The 19,591-nt window shown below is 43.1% G+C and overlaps 1 protein-coding gene across 4 annotated transcripts in view; it reads right to left on the bottom strand.

The window, feature by feature from the left end:
* LOC149469272 (maternal DNA replication licensing factor mcm6) overlaps positions 1 to 19,591 on the bottom strand; it is a 128,105-nt gene that overhangs the window by 73,025 nt on the left and 35,489 nt on the right. For all 4 annotated transcript variants that reach the window (XM_089669484.1, XM_089669483.1, XM_089669482.1 and 1 more), the window contains exons 5-8: positions 19,300 to 19,465; positions 17,239 to 17,384; positions 17,009 to 17,159; positions 7,791 to 7,932 (exon numbers count right to left, since the gene is read on the bottom strand). In XM_089669484.1, coding sequence (XP_089525610.1) covers positions 7,791 to 7,932; positions 17,009 to 17,159; positions 17,239 to 17,384; positions 19,300 to 19,465 — 605 coding nt within the window. The remainder of the gene's footprint in view (positions 1 to 7,790; positions 7,933 to 17,008; positions 17,160 to 17,238; positions 17,385 to 19,299; positions 19,466 to 19,591) is intronic.

Genomic DNA, 19,591 nt, shown 5'->3' with positions numbered 1-19,591 from the left:
GAAAAACGCACTCACCAGAAGTAAGACACATAAACGCAGTGTGCATCTAGAGCTCATGGATCCTCAATCCAGAGGGGAGTAAAGCTGGTCCGGTTACAGGAATGGTGAATCCCTCCTCTGTGGATGCAGCAACAGATCCTCCTTCTCTCGATTAGGTGTAGAATTCCAAGATCAAGATTCTGCAAGCAAAAGCTCCTTAAGAGCAGCTCATTGGCTCCCCAACTATCTTAATTTGCATTAAGCAGATCTAGTGTTCTGATTTGCCGATGCTCTGTCCTACGCAACTCTACTCACACTTTGGCGTCACCAGTGTGACGCCAAAGTGTGAGTAGAGTTGCGTAAGACAGAGCATCGGCAAATCAGAACACTAGATCTGCTTAATGCAAATTAAGATAGTTGGGGAGCCAATGAGCTGCTCTTAAGGAGCTTTTGCTTGCAGAATCTTGATCTTGGAATTCTACACCTAATCGAGAGAAGGAGGATCTGTTGCTGCATCCACAGAGGAGGGATTCACCATTCCTGTAACCGGACCAGCTTTACTCCCCTCTGGATTGAGGATCCATGAGCTCTAGATGCACACTGCGTTTATGTGTCTTACTTCTGGTGAGTGCGTTTTTCAGCCGTTTCCACACGGATCACCAATTCTGAATCCTCATTTGTCACTGGACACGTCCATATGACCAAGACTTTTAGTGGACTTTTATTTGTCTTATTGTCACTACTTTTAGCGCTGCACTATTTTTATGTTATTTCATTTAAGTTTATATTGGTTGCTTAGAGTGCTCAGCCGCTTTCAGGATTAGCGCTCACTGCTGTTTTTTTCTATACCCATATCCTTTCTTCAGCAAGAACTTGTCTAATAGCATTAAAAAAAAGGTCAATAAAAAAAGGGTGCAAACAAAAACACCCTATGAAGCATGGTCCAATTTTCTCCACTAGGTGAAACAAATTACATCCTGATCCCCTGAATGCAATCAGATATTCAATGGATCAACAATCAGATACTAATACCTATAAATGTTAATATCCAATTACATTTTCTATATTTAGGAATGCATCCAGCTCTTATTTAAACAAACTACCAAGTTGGCCAGAATATGTTCTTGAGGAAGCCTATAAACACATTTTCACAGCTCTTACTGTGAACAGGACTTTCTATATGTGAAGGTTCCAGACACAAAGAGTGCCTCCTTTTCTTCTGTAAAGACCAAAAATGTAATTACAACAAGTCACCAAGATGGTCAGGAACAAATGCTGCACTTTGAGCACCCCCAAAGCCACATCAACATAAAATCAAGATACCCCCAAATGAAGAAAAAAAAAAACTTTTAGAAGTTCAAAAGCCCTTGCAGTGTATTTTCATTAAAATGTATTATGGGGGCAGATTGCTGTATTTGTTCATTTAGTCCATGATCATGCTGCGTTTGCCTTGAACCCAACATTTTTTCAAACCCAAATCTCACCCTTGTTGTACACTTGTGTCACGAATGGTGAATAACTGCTGAATCCAATTAACTATACCTTTTATTAAATATTGTTTTAGATTTGATGTTTGGGGAGAATTTAGAAATTCAGTTGAACGTGTAAAGAGCAGGGGCGGACTGACAACTCATGGGGCCCCCGGGCAATAGGGGATCTCGGGGCCCCTGTGTCCTTGCCCAAACTCAAAATAGCCTATGACAAAGGTACCAGGGGCATCTCATGGGGCCCCCTACTGACCCTGGGCCCTCGGGCAGTGCCCGAGTTTCCAAATGGTCAGTCCGCCTCTGGTAAAGAGTGTCTGACAAGTGAAATGATCAGGCAAAATTGTTGAATAGAGAGGAGGAAACTGACCACATATCAGAATTCTGAGGTTGGTACTGTTGAGACACCAGCAGAGGAAGACCGTGTACATCCACATTTGTCCATTTACCTTTACAAATGTTGTGCCATCTGCAGCACTTGAAAATAAATTGGGTGCTCACAGGAGGATGATTAACATATCACGCACTGTTCTTAAAGTGCTCGTAAAGGTTCAAGGTTTTTTAACCTTCATCCATTCTATGCATGGAGGTGAAAAGCTTCTGTGTGCAGCAGCCCTCCTATCCTTCCCCCCCTTATTACTTATCTGAACCCCATCTTGATACAGAGATGTGCATGAGAGCCTCGGCTGTCCTGATTCTCTCCCTCCTCACTGGCTGAGACAGCAGGGACCATTGGCTCCCACTACTGTCAACCAACACCAGTGATTCAATAAGGAGAGCGTGGGGGTGGGGCCAAGCCACATCTGTGTGTGAATGGACACAGAGCAGGGGCTCCGGAGCGAGCTTGCTCGGCTGGACCCCATAGCAAGCGGTTTACTGTGGGAGCATTTGGCAGTAGGGAGGGGCCAGGAGTGCTGGCAGGGTACCCCAGAAGAGGAGAAATTGGGGCTGTTCTGTGCAAAAACACTGCACAGAGCAGGCAAGTATGTTTTTCTTTGCACACTTCCTGGACATAAAAGTTGAGCTTTTTTGAAACTTCAGCTTCTATTGTATTCCTCCCATGGATAGTTTCTGTCTTAGGTGTGAATCTCTGCACCTTTACAGTTTCTTATTGAACTCTGGGTATTCTATGATTAGTGCTCTCCTTTCCCAGTCACTGGGGGGAATTCAATAAAGCTGCTGCACTACTTTTCTGGGGTTCACCCCTCTTGTTAAGATACTGCACCAAATGTGACACTTTAGGCTCTGACAGCTACTCGTGCATCAAATTCCTATATAAGCCACTTTTACATTGTGTCACATTGAACGTGCCAAATTGTAATGCATTCAATGCGATAAATTCAAAATTAAATGCTGACGATTTGTATCTTATGAAAGTGGGGCTACATGAATTTGGCACATACTGCACCACTTTTAGAACAAAAGACATTTCTTTAAAAAAAATAATATATATCTGTGCCAGACTTTATGAATTCCAGGGATTGTGTTTGCCTAAAGAATGTTTTCTATTAGGAGTCATGGTTGAGCAATATTTTTTTCTTTTAATAATGGTATGTTCAAAGCTTGGATGTTTTGTTGCTGTCGTTTAGGCTCCAACTAATTATTTAAATTATGGCAACTGGTTTTCCAGAAGTTTTATAGGTTTCTAAAGAAAGGAGGTTAAGCACCATTTTTCATTCCAAATGAATATGAAAAGTCTGTGTTAAAATAAAATGCTAAAAGTGTTGAAAGAAACTTGACAGCTGCTGTGTGGATATCAAAGAATACCTTTAATACTCGATAATGAATGTGTGATGAAGCGCTCTCTCACACAGGTTCAATCACGTGTCATTAATTAAATCATGCTGATGATTTTTCCCCCACTCTATTATAATTGTGTAGATCGATTACTGCAACTCCCTCCTTACTGGCCTGCCCCTCCACAGGCTATCCCCCCTTCAGTCGATCCTGAATACGGCTGCCAGACTCATTCACCTTTCCAACCGCTCTGTTTCCGCCACCCCCCTCTGCCCATCCCTCCACTGGCTTCCAATTGCGCAACGGATCAAATTCAAAATCCTAACACTGACGTACAAAGCCGTCCACCATACTGCTCCGAACTACATCACCGACCTAATATCCAAGTACCACCCAACACGCACACTCCGCTCTTCACAAGACCTCCTTCTCTCTAGTTCCCTGGTCTCCTCCTCCCATGCCCGCCTCCAGGACTTCTCCAGGGTGTCACCCATCCTCTGGAACTCCCTGCCCCAACCCATCAGATTATCACCTACTCTCCTCTCCTTTAGGCGCACCCTGAAAACCCACCTCTTCAGGGAAGCCTACCCCACCCCCTGCTAACTTGCCGACCTCCTCCACTTTCCTGTGCCACCATCCCCTCCCTCCTAGATTGTAAGCTCGAAAGAGCAGGGCCCTCGATCCCCTCATGTTTTGCATTATATTGGTATTGTTCTGTCCCCCTCTGTAATGTACAGCACTGAGCGAACTATTGGCGCTTTATAAATACTGTATAATAATAATAATAAGTGACAGAATCTCTATTGATCCATTTTTATTTGTGGCTGCACCACTACAAACTGTGGAACAGTCAGAGGGGGTACACAATTATGAGCCTTCATATATCCCTCTTTTAATGGTGTGCACCAGACAGAAAAAAAAAATCCAGGAATGGTGGCAAAAATTGTTATGGCTAAGGGTTCCACCAGGTAACTCAGGGAGGATCAAAGACCCTTGTTGAACTATCATCACTCCACTGGATTCATAATCACCCTTACTACCACCAGGTAGTGAATGCCTCAAGAAGTACAGACTTGTATCTAGTGTTCCTTGCCCACCCTCACCTTGCTCAAATGTAGTCCAATTCAGAGTCAGACAGCTGCTTGGGTCTCAATGGCCTTCTAGTAGTTTGTGACAACTTCATTAAAGATAGCAGTCATGCATTCTGCAATCAGAACATTCATCCATTGCCTTCTTAAAAATATATTCCATCCTCATGAATACTCGCTGCAATAAATCCCCCAATTACTCTCCTGTATCTTCAAAGTTGTGGATGTTTCTGCTCACTTTTGCATGTTTTAATATCTACTTTTCTCATTTATTTTTTATTAAAATTTTTTATGTTTACATAGCATTGAAAAAGGCAGTGCTATGAAACATTCCATGACCAAATAGTTACACATAAGTTTCCAATACATAAAGACATTTAGACATATCATACAAGAGAGAATGGAGGAGGGCTAGGAGTAACCACAGCTCCCTGTAGTTTTAAGGCAGAGGGTGCATTAAGGCAGTTATTCAAGAGAACAAAAGGAATTCAGGAAAGTGGGCAGCTTCGAGTCATGAGACCACTCTATCCATTTTTCCTGGAACTTCGTGATCATCAAATGTGCTTTGGCAACCATGAATTCCATTAGGTACTGGTCATTCAAGAGGGAGATTACCATTTGTATGGTGGGCGGAGAAGGTTTCTTCCAGTTATGGGCTATGGACAGTCTGGTAGCTATGAGTATATGGGTGACAAGAGAGCATGTTGGAGGGGGCCAGGCACAGAGACCCACAACCAAGAGGGCCATCTGAGGACTTCGTTGGACTGAGCATCCTGTCGTGTGGAGGAGGTGATTTACATCAGTTCACAGCTTCTCAAGTGGCGGACAAGACCACCAGATGTGGATCAAGGATGCCTCCAGATCACAATTTCTCCAGCATTTGGGTGAGGTGGAGGGGAAGGGGAAGATTTTAGCCAACCTGGTGGGGGTGTAGTACCATTGATAGAAGATTTTCATAGTCAATTCCCAGTGGGAAATATTCCTGGAGAATGAGCGGGGGTTGGGTAGCACCTGGTGCCAAGAGGATGTTGGCATGTGGAAGTCCAATGTCTGTTCCCAGAACTGGATAGTGTTTTTGAAAGTAGTGGGCAGAGTTTTGAAAACATTGTAGAAGGAGAGGCCTTTTAGCTTTGGCTGACAGGAAGTGTAAAATGGAATGAGATTGTCAGCGAGATGCGTAGGAGACCAAATTATTGGTGCGAGCATGTGCCATATGCGGAGGTAGAAATAGAAATCTTGTTTCGGGATCTGGAAAGTGGCAGGCAGGTTCTGGAAGGTTTGAAGACTCTGGTGTGAATACAGTTGACCTATAGAGGTTACCCCTTTGGCGGTCCAGACATGTATAGGTAGGTTTGGGTATAATAATGTCAAGGACATCAATGGTAGATGTTCTAGTATTCGTCAGTGTCACAATATAGGTGCTCTTGCAGCCCCAATTATTAATTTCTTCCTTAATCCCATACTTAATTTCTTGTGCCCAAATGAAGTACATCCTTAATTAATTCCTTACGTTCTTGTGCCAAATGTTCCCAACTTCAATCAATGCATCTCCCCCGTCATCCTGCCAAATGTTCCCAAGTTCAATCAATGTATTTCCTCCACTGTCATCCTGCTTTGTGTTCCCAAATTCAATTAATGCCTTTCCTCCCCTGCAATAATACATTCCAACCCAAACTTTGTTAGACAATTTCCTCTCTGTCCTGTGTGTATTCTATTGTGTATTCTTGCCCAAACTTCGTTAACAATTTTCTGTGTGTGTCTGTGTGTGTGTATTCTAGCCCAAACTTCGTTAGCCACTTCCCCCCTTTCAGGATGACCGGCCCCCTGCTGTCTCTCATTCTGACTCAGCTCTTTGAAGCTGAGCCTCATTGCCAAGCAACGAGGCACGCCGCCCACGGTTGCCAGGGCGACCGGGAAGCGTCCTACACCGGTTTGAGACTGGTGCTGGGCTCTTCCCGATCATCCTTTTCTGCTGCGCAGCCATCGAGGGAGCCCAGCTGCGGCGGGACCCTCGTGGCTAAACTCTACCTGAGACCCCAGCCAAGGGGGAGACCACACGCCAGCCTTGCCTGAGACCCCAGCCAAGGGGGGAGACCACACGCTAGCCCTGCCTGAGACCCCAGCCAAGGGGGAGACCGCACGCTAGCCCTGCCCGAGACCCCAGCCAAGGGGGAGACCGCACGCCAGCCCTGCCTTAGACCCCAGCCAGAGGGGAGACTGCACGCCAGCCCTGCCTGAGACCCCAGCCAGAGGGGAGACCGCACACCAGCCCTGCCTGAGAGCCCAGCCAAGGGGGAGACCGCACGCCAGCCCTGCCTGAGACCCCAGCCAGAGGGGAGACTGCACGCCAGCCCTTCCTGAGACCCCAGCCAAGGGGGAGACCACACACATACTCTGTCAGGTACCTGTGTCATACTATCTGGTCCTCTGGGAGACTGGACACCCTGTTGGATCCACGAGTACATGCTTCCCCTGTTTTGCTTGAACTGTTCTGGAACCTTTCCTCTGCCTCACTGTTGGATTACAAACTGTTGGCAGAGACCTTAACTTGCCCTTGGGGCTGGACTACAAGTGTTTTGGCTCTCTCCTAACTATTCCCCTACTGGCAAGGTCACCCTCCCTGCAATCCCTCCATTGAGTGACTGTCATTTTGTCTCAATAAAGCTTTGTGTGTTTGCCATCCGCTTTGTGTGTTCTGTCCTGCCTACCCTCCATCACAGTCAGGATATACCTTTATTTAATTGTGGAATAGAGCACCATACTCTTGTTGTAGCTTTGACAGTGTCCAGGAAAAAGTGGGGTGCGTGAGGACGGAGCCACAAGGAACTTAGGAACAGTTGTGGTTCTGCAGGTAGTAGAGTGCTTTCAATCTGTTAATGTCTACTTTTATGCTCCGCAGATTCAAATAAATATCTAATGCAGAGAGTGGACCCCATTAATAACTGACAGCAGTACAGGCTTCGAAACTCAAGGAGGAGAGTTCTCCCCACCTCAGTCCCAGAGAGAAGAAACTTTCAGAATCTACCAAAAACATTGCTTTACACACAATTGTGCAAACAACCATGTCTAGCTTTTAAAAGGAGGCACAGAGATGTTACACTGCAGACAACTACAGTGCAGGGGTGGACTGACCATTTGAAAACTCAGGCACTGCCCGAGGGCCTGGGGTCAGTAGGGGGCCCCATGAGATGCCCCTGGTACCTTTTTCATAGGCTTTTTTGAGTTTGGGCAAGGACACAGGGGCCCCATGATCCCCTATTGCCCGGGGGCCCCATGAGTTGTCAGTCTGTCCCTGCTACAGTGTCAGTCTATTAGTATTACACAGATTTCTCCAGTTCATATTGTTACACTTGCGTAACATGTGACCTAGAGCTTTTTGAGTCAAAGTAAACACAATCACAAAAATGACGTGTTTGTAAGATTAGTGTTGTGAGAAACACAAGTTTTACAGATAGCTATGGCAGTCGGAAAAGCAATTTTAGTAAACTAGTTCACATCTTACTTGAGAAACTGGCTTTTCGATGTACTTGGGTCTCCAATAATGCATACATTGATATCTCCCCTCAGTGAAGTGCCTTCCATTGTAGTTTTTGGCACACCCCCAAATAGCATTAAAAGGACGCCTCTTTTAATTTCATCATTCCCTTCAACAAAAAAAAAAAAAAAGTACAGATTTAAGAAGAAAAAAAAAAACAAACAAAAAACAACACACAGAAGACCACTCTAAAATGAGCAATTATTGGTCATCAGTTTATGGATTGTGGAAATATGAAAGTCTTTATAAAAATAAAAAAAAACAAAAAACAAAAAGACACAAACCTATTTGCCTAGTTTTAAAGTTTGCTCATTATCAAATGTAAGGAAGGGCTAGATTTGGGTCGTTGCCACGAATCAACCAAACCTTTTTTATGCAAATTTAATTCTAAAATTATAGAAGAATTGCTGAAATTTGGGGTCATTAAAATTTTGGCAGCAGCTCATAATGTGCTTCACACCTCTCTGACCCTGATGAAAAGCCTCAGAGCAGTCAAAGTGTGAATGCTGGATAACTTATCCCATCAGTTAGATAGTGAGAGCAACATAGTGTCAGGGTGTTAATGTTTATGACTGAGAGCCAATTTAATAAAGAGCGTTTAGGGTTTTTTATTAAATGAATTGTGGTTGAGTTCTGTGTGTTGCAGGGATAGGAGCCCCACCTTCTGTGTTGCCAAGTAAAATTACACCAAAAGAAAAAACCACAACACAATCAGCTTTGCCTTTCCCTTTGGCTGTTCATCGTAAAATCAAATCCATTAAAAATGTTAAACTACTCCTTTGGGTTATATTTTGAGTTTATTTCAGGATTAGAAACAACAAACGAGGAGCAATGTGTCTTGGTCCAACTCACAATTACTGAAGTCTATCGAGGGCATATCTTGAAAAATCATTTCTGGTCATTTACAAGGCTAATAGACAAAGAAATGTTGAAAAAAAAAATTATAGGGAGCCTATTAGAATATAGGCATTTTCTTTTTATGGCACTGTGAAGGACTGGTGTTTTTTGTTTTTTTCAATTTCACCTTTACCCTTTTCCTGCCCAGGCCATTTTTCAGGTTTCAGCGCTCTCATACTTTGAATGACAATTGCTCAGTCATACAACACTGTTCCCAAACTAAAATTTTATAATTTTCTTCACACAACTAGCGCTTACTTTTGGTGGTATTTAATCACCGCTGGGGTTTTTATTTTTTGCTAAATTAACAAAAAAAGACCGAAAAGTTTGAAAAAACAAAAAACAAGTTTCTTTGTTTCTGTTACAAAAGTTTGCAAATAAATAAAATTGTTCTTTAAAAATTTAGGCCAGGATGTATTCTACTACATTTCTTTGGTGAAAATAACCCAAAGTTAGGATGTATTTAGTTTGTAGAAAAGTTATAGAGTTCACAAACTGTGGGATATATCTGAATATTGATCAATCCTGAAGTACTGGCGGCCAATCTAATTTCTTGAGGTCCAAGAATGTCAGAATAGTACAGATATCCCCCAAATGACCATTTTTTTTGCAAAGTAGACAGTCCGACGTATTTCATAAGAGGCATAGTGAGTTTTTTAAGTTGTAATTTTTGTGCATTTTTTGGAAAATGAAAAAAAATAATTCACAATTTTCACAAGTACAGCATCATATAATTGGCATGGCGGTGATCAGGGACACTGACTGGTGACAGTACGAAAAAAAAATTGATAATTTTGTTTCTAATTTTTTATTAGTTTTAATTTATTACATTTTGTCTCATATTTCACTATGACCAAAGTAGTACAATGTTACCATAGTAACATTGTGCTGCTTTTTATTTTTACACAATTTGCTTATAGCAAAGAATTACTTTTCTATAAGCAAGCATTTACCTGAACAACATCAATTCATTCAGGGTTTTTTTTGTGATTAGCTGTGATTTGGCCACGGCTAATCACATGACACAGTTGTGATTGGCCCAGCTTGTGCATGTGATCACTGTGACCAGTCACAGCTAGTCACACTTGTATACAATGGATGGCATGAAAGGAAGCCATCCATTGTATACAACTGTCATGTGACCTGCTGTGATTGGTCACAGCAGGTCACATGGTACTGGCAATGGGGCTGGTACACAGATCTGTCATTGGCCGTGTCCAAGGTACACGGCCAGTGACAGATCGCACCACAGCACGGCCCTGTGGGAAGGCGCACTGCACATGCCTGAAAGGATGCCATATGGCATCCACCCGGAGGGATCAGCTGTTCGCCCGGCCGCCATCTGGCTATAGGTCAGGCGGCAACTGGGTAAAGTATATACTTAAGGCTGTATATGGTGTTACAGAACAGTACAATTTTCACCAACAGCATCAGCAACACTATTTTGGCATCATATTTGCACATGTAGTACACTATTGCTGGGCTTAAATACAGCTGCATCTCAATCAGGAAATAAAATGGACTATGGCAAGAAAAATGAAATTAATGTTCAGGCAACAGGTTTTTCTATGAGCACAACTAAAAAAAAATGGAGTTTAGTTGACAGATTGGCCAGAAACTTTATCCTGTAGGTGTTTTTTTAAAATAGCAGGCAAGTTCTGTTGCTGTGTTACTGCTGTTACCCCTTGTTAATTTGGGGTGGGCCTGTTCCCCCCCCCCCCCCCGGTAGCAGTATATTTCCTCCTGCATTAAATAAAGGGTTATCATTTGCTTGTAGGTGTTTTCTAGCGGATGGTTAGTGTTTTTTGTTTTTATCATTTTGTGCTTGAACTTTATTTTAGCTGGGGTTTTATTTTTTAGTGTCTTTTATTTATATATTTTTTAGCTCAGCAGAAACAACCACAATGTATCTGTTGGTGCCATTACCACAACAGCTGCCTTTGTAACGGAGTTCCAAAAATCACCGAGGTGCTGTTTAGTCCACCAAACCATCAGTTTACAGTGCACTCAAGCATCCCCCCCCCCATATCCCTCAGTACAGCTCTCACAATAGCTGCAAAGAAAAGTATGGCTTAAGCCCCACATTATCAGCATCATGTCTGGAAGGTCTACAGGAAGAGGCAAAGTTCCTCTGCAGCTATGAGTGGGTGAGCAACTGTTGTCCACAGGCACAAGCAGTGGTAGTGGTGCTTCATCTGTAAGCAGGGCACTTTTTTTCCTTGTAGGCACTGGGCATGGGTTGAATGCCTTCCAAACCCCAGAAGTAGTACATGGCTGGGGAAATGTAGCTTATGAGAACATACTCCTCATCCTTGGCAGACTGACATTTCATGGGGCCCCCGGGCAATAGGGGATCATGGTGCCCCTGCATCCTTGCCCACACGCAAAAAAGCCTATATTAAAAAAAAAAAAAAAAAGTATCAGGAGCATTTCATTGGGCCCCCTACTGACCCCGGGCAGTGCCAGAGTGCCTGAATGGTCAGTCCACCCCTGCTCCTCAGCAACCATGAAGAAATTAGGATCCCCTAACCTGCAGTAATTTGACTTGCATGGGCTCCATCATACTCTAGAGTAGAAGTATTGAATTAAAATTCAAGGAGGTCAGGTCACTAAAATTTTCTTATGTCTGAATAGGGTGTGCCCATCAGCATGCCCCATTACTTTACATCCTGTATTCCCATCACATCAGGTGTGTCATCAGAGTGCCCCTTTACATCAGGTATCCCCATCACACTGCCACCTTACATCAGGTATTCCCGTCAGAGTGCCCTGTTACACTGAAAGTACCCATTTCCATCACATGTGCCCATCAGAGTGCCCTTTTCTACAGTATGTGCCCATGTGTGCCACCTTAACATAAAATGGGCCCGTCCAAGTGCCTCTAAGACTACACCCTACCTTGAGGGTAGACAGGAGCTGTGCTGGGATCCTTGCTGGGCACTTGTGTTCAGGTAGGGAGCGGGAGCCGGAGAGACAGTGAGCTGAAAGTGGCAGGGCGGATCTGTCATTGCGGTCTGGGCGGCAGCGCTGCTGGGACCGTTCATGGACCGTGGTCCACCATTTAGTGACTGCTGCTCTAGAGGTACAAGATATATACCTCCTAGGCTGCTCTAGCTAGGATTATGTTCTATAAATGTGTACAATTATTAATCAATGTGCACCTAAACACAGTTTCCTTTACAATTTCAGGTTTAAATAAAGTGAGCTGTCCCTGAATTGGCCCTTCATTAATAAGATTCTCTGTCTACAATCCGTACAATAATAATATATTCAGTAAAATACAACATACAGTGTATTTAAAGCTAAATCTGCCTGCTCTGTCCCTCAGAAATAGAGGCCATGTAAAAGCTGTGCATACTTTTATATTTCCATCTCTTGCATGGAAAAAAAAATAAAATAATAGGCGCAATCTGCTTGCCATCTCTCACACAACAAGAGAACAGTCTGAAAAAGGCTAAAGGGTGTGCATGAAATCCATAAAAATCTGTCCTTCCTCACAGTATGAAAATGAAAGCTTGTTTTGGGCACATTTCATTCTGGTTTCTTTCTCCCTCAAATTTTGGTCTTAACAAAGGCTTCAAAGTTTAATTGCAAAGATGTATGCTAGAAATCAAAAAAATTTGCAGTTTCCTGGTATAAAATTCCTGCCCGCTCTATCCCTCCAAAATTCAAAATCGGGGCATGCCTACAGTTGTTGGTTATAGTTGTGTTGCTAAGCTGTATGTTTTTTCCAAAGCGGACCTGTTCACAGGGTTTTTAGCTGTGTATGTGTATGTGCCACTTTCATCTTCTGTAAATGAAAAACAAAAAAAACAGAACAAAAACAAACCCCCCCCAACCAACCCCTTTTGGCAAAAGCTACCCACTACAACTGTGGTGGAAATAAAGCATATTGCGTGGATGCTGCATGTTTGCATGTAAACCAAGTTACATAGTTAGTCTGGTTGAAAAAAGAAAAAAAAAAGTCCATCCAGTTCAACCATAAAAAAAAAAAAAAGAAAAAAAAAAAAGTTTATAATCCTATACCCACAGCTGATCCAGAGGAAGGAAAAAAAACCCCAGCAAAGCATGATCCAAATTTGCTCCTGCAGGGGAAAAAAAATCCTTCCTGATCCCCCGAGAGGTAATCGGATATTCCCTGGATCAACTTTACCTATAAATGTTAGTATCCAGTTATATTCTGTGTATCTAAGAAAGAATCCAGACCTTTTTTAAAGCAATCCACTGAGCTGGCCAGAACCAAATCTTGAGGGAGTCTATTCCACATGTTAACAGCTCTCACTGTGAAGAAACCTGTGTTTGGAGTTTAAATCTATTTTCCTCCAGACGCAAGTGACGAGCGCCCCCTTGTCCTCTGTGATGACCTCAGGGTGAATAGCTCTACACCGAGTTCACTATATGAACCACTGATGTATTTATACATGTTGATCATATCCCCCCCTTAATCTCCTCTTCTCAAGAGAATAAATTCAGTTCCTCTAATCTTTCCTCATAGCTGAGCTCCTCCATGCCTCTTATCAGTTTAGTTGTCCTTCTCTGTACTTTCTCCAGTTCCCCAATGTTCTTTTTGTGAATTGGTGCCCAAAACAGAACTGCATATTCCAGATGAGGTGTTACTAATGATTTGTACCGGGGGAAATTATCTCTCTCTCTCTCTCTCTCTGGAGTCTACACCTCTTAATACAAGAGAGGATTTTGCTTGCTTTAGAAACCACAGCTTGGCATTGCATGCTATTAACCCCCCTGGCGGTATTCCCGAGTGTAGCTCGGGGTAAAATGTCAGTACCAAAAGTGGTAACCCTGAGCTACACTTGGGCTTACCATGCGGCGCTGCATAGGGAGTCCCTGCAGAGCTTACCTTGTCCTTCGCTCCCGCGATGTGTCCCCTGCAGCATCCCCAGCCATCTCCTCCGGCCGATGCCAGCATCCGGCTTCTGTGTTCCGGTCCCTGTGACGTCGGGACGTACGGGCGCCGCCGGCGGCGGGAAATTTGAAAATTTTAAAAAATGACAATTTTTTTCCAAACAAATTTTACATAGTAAAACATTGGTGTTTCAACCCATTTCACATACATATTGTCCCGAGTGCTTTGTCCTGTGCCCTGCCTGCATTTTGTCTGTTCTTTCTGCCTGGAAACTGAGAAACGCCCATGGCGTCCAAAAAAGTGTCCCTTTAGGTCAAAAGCAGTTTTAGACCGGCTAGAGGACAGCGATAGTAAATCAGAACCACTTGCAGAATTGAGTGATAATGATTCGTGGGGGAAATTCATCATCAGACACTGAAAACAATTTTGCGACTTTGCTCAGTGATATGCGAACTTGGCGCTCTATTTCAAATTTCAGTGTTTTCGGTTTGATTATATTATTGAATTAAATGTATTATATTATTTTTTATGATTATTTATTAAATTATAATTTATGATTTCGGGTTTCAAATTTTTATCCTACCCGGGATGTTTACTAGACTCTTGTTCGGACAGATTTCAGTGAGTTATTCCTAAAAATTACAGACCTACAATAAAAAAACTACATATTTCCATGCAAAATAATGGTACCGCTTTCAGCACCAAAAATCAGAAATAATCATACCGCCAGGGAGGTTAAGCAGCTTGTGATCTACCAGAACCCTCAGATCCTTCTCCAGCATTGATTCCCCCAATTGTACGTCCCCTAGTATGTATGATGCATGCATATTCTTAGTCCCCAAGTTCATTACCTTACATTTATCAACATTAAACCTCATTTGCCCAGTTAAACAGTGCATTGAGGTCTGCTTGTAAGTTGGAGACATCCTGCATGGGCATATTTGCTTCGAGACAAACAAGGCACTTGCCTAGGGCAGCACTTTTCAGGGGGGCGGGGGGATGCCGCGCCTCGGAAGAAGGGATGTCAGCGATGTCACTACAGCAGAGGAATACAGTGAGGAGTGGAAGTATCAGGCTTCCCCTGAACACTGCCGTCCTCCAGGATCAACTCTCAGCCCTGGTTCCCCACCTCCATCCACTGCAGAGAGCTCCGACCCTCAGATCAGCCTGCAGCCTGGCCGGGCACACTGCATGCTGGGAGTTGTAGTCCTTCCCCCACCTCCGACCTGCCACCTCCACAGGAGCGAACTACAATCCTGGCAGGCTGTGCGGGGGAAGGGCTACAACTCCCAGCAGGCAGTGTGCCTGGCCAGGCTGTAGGCTGCTCTGAGGGTCAGAGCTCTACGCAGTGAATGGTGGTGGGGAGCCAGGGCTGAGAGATGATCCCAGAGAACGGCAGTGTCCAGGGATCTGTCACAGAGACGGCAGGGAAATGCAGCTGTGAGGAGGATACATATCGGCAGTACATGGTTCCCCCCTGCCCCCCCTCGGTCTCTGCCCCTCCACCAGGCCTGGTGTGTATACCATGTATACTACTGTGGGGGGGGGGGGAAGAGCTGACAGACTGCCAGGTGACTGACTCATACCACTGACACCTTCTCGCTGCTCATACCACTGCTGGCACCTTCTCGCCACCCATACCACTGATGGCACCTTCTCGCCGCCCATACCTCTGATGGCACCTTCTCGCCGCCCATACCTCTGATGGCACCTTCTCGCCGCTCATACCTCTGATGGCACCTTCTCGCCGCCCATACCTCTGATGGCACCTTCTCGCCGCCCATACCTCTGATGGCACCTTCTCGCCGCCCATACCTCTGATGGCACCTTCTCGCCGCCCATACCTCTGATGGCACCTTCTCGCCGCCCATACCTCTGATGGCACCTTCTCGCCGCCCATACCTCTGATGGCACCTTCTCGCCGCCCATACCTCTGATGGCACCTTCTCGCCGCCCATACCTCTGATGGCACCTTCTTGCCACTTATACCACTAGCTGACACCTTCACAGAAAGATGTGGCCAACTGCCAAGTTCCATCCAACAAACGTTGGTGCACTAGAAACAGTGGAGGTGCACTGTGGAGGGGCAGCAATTTTTGTGTTGCCTAGGGCAGCACAAAACAAATACACCACTGACATCCTGTAAAGATGTTGTTCCACTGCACAGCTTTGTATCATCTGCAAAGACTGAAATCGTATTTTTAATCCCAGGCCCTGTAATAGTTAATAAATCTTTTAAAAGTAAGGGTCCCAATACTGAACCCTGGGGTACACTACTGAATACCCTAGACCATTCAGAGTATGAATCATTAACCACTACTCTCTGAATACGATCTTTTAGCCAGTTTTCTATCCATTTACATACAGATTTTTCCAAGCCTGTAGACTTTACCTTACACATTAGCAGTGTGTGGGGAACTGTGTCAAATGATTTTGCAAAATCCAAGTATACCACATCCACCACCACCCCTCTGTACAAGGTTTTGCTCACCTCCTCATAAAAAGAAATCAGATTTGTTTGACAACTTCTGTCTTTCATGAATCCATGCTGTCTGTTGCTTAAAATATTTTCAGTAAAAACTCTATGTAGTCTTATTAAACTCTCCAGTATCTTCCCAACTATAAAAGTTAAACTAACAGGTCTATAATTACTTGGTAAAGCTTTTGACCCCTTTTTATATATTGTCACCACATTGGCCTTATGCCAATCCAGTGGTTCTATGCCAGTTATTAAAGAGTCCCTAAAATTAGAAAAAATGGCTTTGAAATGACAGAGCTCAATTCTTTAAGGACCCGTGGGTGTATGCCATCTGGTCCAGGTGCTTTATTCACCTTTATCCTGTCTTAATATTTTTGGATCATATCAATTGTGAGTCAATGTGGAAAAGTGTAAAAGGGAAAGTCAATGATAAAACAAGAAATGATGTGATGTCAGAATATGGTGTCATGGACTCTGTACATTACATTATAGCGCTCATGGAAATTACACCTACAGCTTAAAGGCATCCCCAAACTTGTTATTTAAAGGAGTGGCATTTTTATGTGTGGCTTTGTCCTCTACCCATTGAATTATTGATTTAAAATACATTTTCTTTAGTACATGTCCCCAGGTCCGTGCCCTGTCTCCCATGCCCTCTCTTTTTCAATCCCTTGACTTTTCACTTAGGAAATGTCTATTATCAAAAACAAACATTTCAATGAGGTTCTGGATCTGAACTTTGATCATGTTCCCTGAACCCAGGTACATTTGGCTCATCCTTAATAAAAGCAAAACCCAAAACACTCCTTTATTCAATTTACTTCAGCTGCTAAAATAGTGTTTTTTTACACATTAGAATGAAAGCTTAAACAAAATTAAAATACATATTTAAAAAGAAAAAACTATTGAAAAGGTTTTGAAATTGTTGTAGGGTATTTCACATACCGTGTATTGTAGGAAAGAGACTTGTACATAGATTGTGGTACAAATTTTTATCTTGGCTCATTTCAAATACTTTTTCCCACTCCTGGACAGTCATTTGATTTTTTATGTTTTCTGCAGATTGATCTTCTTCCCGCAAGTCTCTTCCACCAAACTTAAAAAGGAAGAAATATTGTATACATGGAAAACAAAATGTTCAGTTCTTAGTAAGAGTTAGGCAAACAGACACTTACCCGTGGATTAGTAGCACCTACATAACATGCTAAAAATGCCAATCTATAGGACAGATCTCTGACACCCAATGCTTTTAGACCTTGGATACCTTCATTATTTAATCCTTCACCACCTGTTACTTTTGCTCCAGATTCTAGTCGTGCATCTGAAATATTGAGAAGTCAAAAATTACACCCTGCCTGCCTTGTGGATAAAAAATGGCTATTGGGAATGAGAGTCTATGTAGACAAAACAGCATTTATGAAATTTTCTTTATCAAAAACAAAATTTTCAAAGGCAGACCTGCTCAGCACGCGGAAAATTTAAACAAAAAAGGGACACCTGGACATGAATACAATTCTGGAGCATCTGATCCTTCTACAGATGACTCCTTAGGAGTCCAATCTGCATGCTGTTTTCATAGGAAGTGACTTGTAATGTGTGACATCAAACTACTTTCTATTAGTTCGAAGATTCAGGCAAAGCTGATGTTTATTCAAGCTCTAACCATTGGAAGTAATGTATTGCTACACAGCTGATTGGAGGATTGGATTCAATCTCTACACACCAGATCCAGCCCTCCCCATGATCAGAAAAATTTACAAAAAAAGGTCACGCTCACTTGCCACTCTAAGCTCTAGTGTGGACTGGTGTCAAAGCTTATGCTGCATTCACAGGGTGTTTGACAAACAAGAAATACAATAGCCTCACAAATCATTATTGCCGAAATTCAGCTTAATCCTTGTCACACACTAAAAACAAGGCTGATTCAACAAGTGGAACATGCAGGGGCGGACTGACAACTCATGGGGCCCCCGGGCAATAGGGGATCACGAGGCCCCTGTGTCCCTGGCCAAACTCAAAAAAGCCTATGAAAAAGGTACCAGGCGCATCTCATGGGGCCCCCTACCGACCCCGGGCCCTCGGGCAGTGCCCAAGTTGCCAAATGGTCAGTCCGCCCCTGGGAACATGTAAAATATGAAAGACTCTGGAAAGCTGAACTTTGTTCAGTCTGATCTATGGGCATTCTCTGTTGCCATCTAAACGTTTTTTGGAAAGTCTCTGGGGGGGAAAAAAAAGCCTTTTTACAAAGCTCAGTAGTTAAAACTAAAATTGTATTTGCAAGTGAATGAATTGGGACAACGGCTCATTCCAATCTCTTAACAACTCTGTTGAAGATTTCATTGAGAACATGTCTGTTTTATTTGTAGCACACCCAGAGTACTGTAGGTTTTTTCAATCTTCTCTCAAAAGAATATAAAAAAGCAAATAAACCAATATCAAAAAAAGATATAAAAATTCTACGCATTTATGTCTACAACATTCAAAGAAAAGTTTCAATTTTACTTAAATCACTGAACATGCAGTAAGGATGGGTAGCTTTCAGCTCTAAACTCGCCCTTAGTTGCTGTACAATGACAGATGCTTGTCCTTTTAGACCAGGTCCAACAATTGTTATTTCAGGATGAGATCTTTCGCCAATGCTATTGTGGTCTTAGGCCAAGTTTACACTAGCTTTGTTAGACAGGCGTTTGGGAAGAGTTTTTAAAGCTCCTCAAACACCTGCTAACGCCTATGAAAATTGTACACATGGCAGCACACAGTTCACACTGAACCGCTAGTGTTGCGGCAAAATTGATGCCTCATTTCCAGTCAGGAAGAGTTGAAGCCTCCCATTCATGTCTATGGTGACGTTCCTCAAACGCCTGGCAGGCGTTTGCAGAGCATTAATACAATTAAACTTCATTATAAGCATTTGTGGCGTGGTTTTAACGCTTGGCAAACGCCTATCAAATGCCTCAAAAATGCACATAGGGTGTTTGGGGAGTGTTAACGCTTCCCAAATGCCTCCCTAAGACTGTCAAATGCTATAGGGGCCTTTGACAAGAGTTAGAAATTAGTCAAGTGTGAACGAGCCCTTAGGGTAAACGTGGCTTTGTTCTAGGATTCTGCCCCTTACACTGAAAAATTACATCCTCTACATTATAACTAAAACAGGTGCATAATCTTCCCATAACCAATTTCAACATTTTATCACTTAGAATTAGAAATGCTTTCACGGGAGCAAATGCATTCATTACCTCCAACTGACAGAGCCGCTACATCAGGAACAACAATCAGTGTACCAGTGAAATCACATCGATCCCCTGCCATAGCAGATTCAACAGCTTCTGCACGAAGAATAACTTCCACATTGCGTGGAATTGCACCACGAGGCAATTCTGCTTGAGTTTCCTGAATCCTTACCTAAAGAAGCATGGAAGAAATCATAGAATAAATGGTTTGTTACAAGAGACAAGGAAAGAAATGTGTGTATTAAATTCTGAAAAAAAAATGCTATGTTATGTAGGTGACAAAAAATAAATAAAATGC

This window comes from Staurois parvus, unplaced genomic scaffold (assembly GCF_062004578.1).
Source record: "Staurois parvus isolate SC_StPar_1 unplaced genomic scaffold, SC_StPar_1.0 ptg000077l, whole genome shotgun sequence".
In the NCBI taxonomy this organism is placed as follows: domain Eukaryota; kingdom Metazoa; phylum Chordata; class Amphibia; order Anura; family Ranidae; genus Staurois; species Staurois parvus.
The sequence above is the reverse complement of the archived record's forward strand: the minus strand, read 5'-3'. Positions and strand labels throughout refer to the sequence as shown.